The sequence below is a fragment of the Oncorhynchus gorbuscha genome, unplaced genomic scaffold (genome assembly GCF_021184085.1).
Source record: "Oncorhynchus gorbuscha isolate QuinsamMale2020 ecotype Even-year unplaced genomic scaffold, OgorEven_v1.0 Un_scaffold_5413, whole genome shotgun sequence".
In the NCBI taxonomy this organism is placed as follows: Eukaryota; Metazoa; Chordata; class Actinopteri; order Salmoniformes; family Salmonidae; genus Oncorhynchus; species Oncorhynchus gorbuscha.
The window spans coordinates 813-2,500 of record NW_025749221.1 but is presented as its reverse complement, the minus strand read 5'-3'; the positions used below and the strand labels follow the sequence as shown (position 1 = coordinate 2,500).

The 1,688-nt window shown below is 48.0% G+C and overlaps 1 protein-coding gene across 1 annotated transcript in view; it reads left to right on the top strand.

Annotated features, from left to right (window-relative positions):
- The window catches only part of LOC124029077 (pre-mRNA 3'-end-processing factor FIP1-like), a 1,980-nt gene extending 781 nt beyond the window's left edge, over positions 1 to 1,199 (top strand). Inside the window, exons 3-4 of the mRNA XM_046340924.1 lie at positions 540 to 603; positions 1,092 to 1,199. Coding sequence (XP_046196880.1) covers positions 540 to 603; positions 1,092 to 1,199 — 172 coding nt within the window. The remainder of the gene's footprint in view (positions 1 to 539; positions 604 to 1,091) is intronic.
- The last annotated feature ends 489 nt before the right edge of the window (positions 1,200 to 1,688 follow it).

The following is a 1,688-nucleotide window of genomic DNA, read 5'->3' as shown; positions in this document are numbered from 1 at the left end:
ATGTGTTGATGATATTTCAGTCCTCAGTCTGAATGTGTTGATGATATTTCAGTCCTCAGTCTGAATGTGTTGGTGATATTTCAGTCCTCAGTCTGAATGTGTTGGTGATATTTCAGTCCTCAGTCTGAATGTGTTGGTGATATTTCCATCCTCAGTCTGAATGTGTTGATGATATTTCAGTCCTCAGTCTGAATGTGTTGGTGATATTTCAGTCCTCAGTCTGAATGTGTTGGTGATATTTCAGTCCTCAGTCTGAATGTGTTGGTGATATTTCCATCCTCAGTCTGAATGTGTTGGTGATATTTCCATCCTCAGTCTGAATGTGTTGGTGATATTTCCATCCTCAGTCTGAATGTGTTGGTGATATTTCCATCCTCAGTCTGAATGTGTTGGTGATATTTCCATCCTCAGTCTGAATGTGTTGGTGATATTTCAGTCCTCAGTCTGAATGTGTTGGTGATATTTCCATCCTCAGTCTGAATGTGTTGGTGATATTTCCATCCTCAGTCTGAATGTGTTGGTGATATTTACGTCCTCAGTGCACCTATTCCTGCTACTGAGTCAGATGAGGCAGCTACTACAGGCAACGGAGTGGAAGCTCAGGTAAGACCTCTTCCCCCTGTGTGTCCCAAATGGCACCCTATTCCCCTATAGGGCACCAAGTTTGACCGAAGTAGTGCACTATATAGGGAATAGGGTGCCATTTGAAACCGAGGGGTAGTGTTTCTCCTATCGTTGTCGATGCAAGGCGGTGTGAATTGGGATTTGTGTGTAATTAAGGTCTGGAGTTTCTCCTGGTCAGTTCATGTGGTCTGGAAACACTCCAGGACCTACTGAACAGGAGATGGGTTCTGATCCGGGTTTCTGTCTCTCTCTGTTTGTTTTTCTCTCCTCCCCCTTCTCTCTCTTTCCCTCCCTCTTTTTTCCATCTCTCTCCCTATCCCCCTTCCCTCTCTTTCCCTCTCCATCCCCCTTTCTCTCCTCCCCTTCTCTCTCATTCCCTCCCTCTTTTTCCATCTCTCTCCCTATCCCCCTTTCCTCTCTTTCCCCATCCATCCCCCCTCTCTCTCCTCCCCCTCTCTCTTTCTCAGGAGAAGGAGCCAGGAGATGATGAAGACAGTGATAGCGACAGCGACGATGATGACGATGATGTTCGTGTCACCATCGGAGACATCAAGACGTGCGTGTCTTTAAAGTAGAGTCCCCACAGTACACGTGCGTGTCTTTAACGTAGAGGTCCCCACAGTACACGTGCGTGTCTTTAAAGTAGAGGTCCCCACAGTACACGTGCGTGTCTTTAAAGTAGAGGTCCCCACAGTACACGTGCGTGTCTTTAAAGTAGAGGTCCCCACAGTACACGTGCGTGTCTTTAAAGTAGAGGTCCCCACAGTACACGTGCGTGTCTTTAAAGTAGAGGTCCCCGCAGTCCCGTGTCACAGTACACGTGCGTGTCTTTAAAGTAGAGGTCCCCGCAGTACACGTGCGTGTCTTTAAAGTAGAGGTCCCCGCAGTACACGTGCGTGTCTTTAAAGTAGAGGTCCCCGCAGTACACGTGCGTGAGAGGTCCCCGCAGTACACGTGCGTGTCTTTAAAGTAGAGGTCCCCGCAGTACACGTGCGTGTCTTTAAAGTAGAGGTCCCCGCAGTACACGTGCGTGTCTTTAAAGTAGAGGTCCCCACGTACACGTG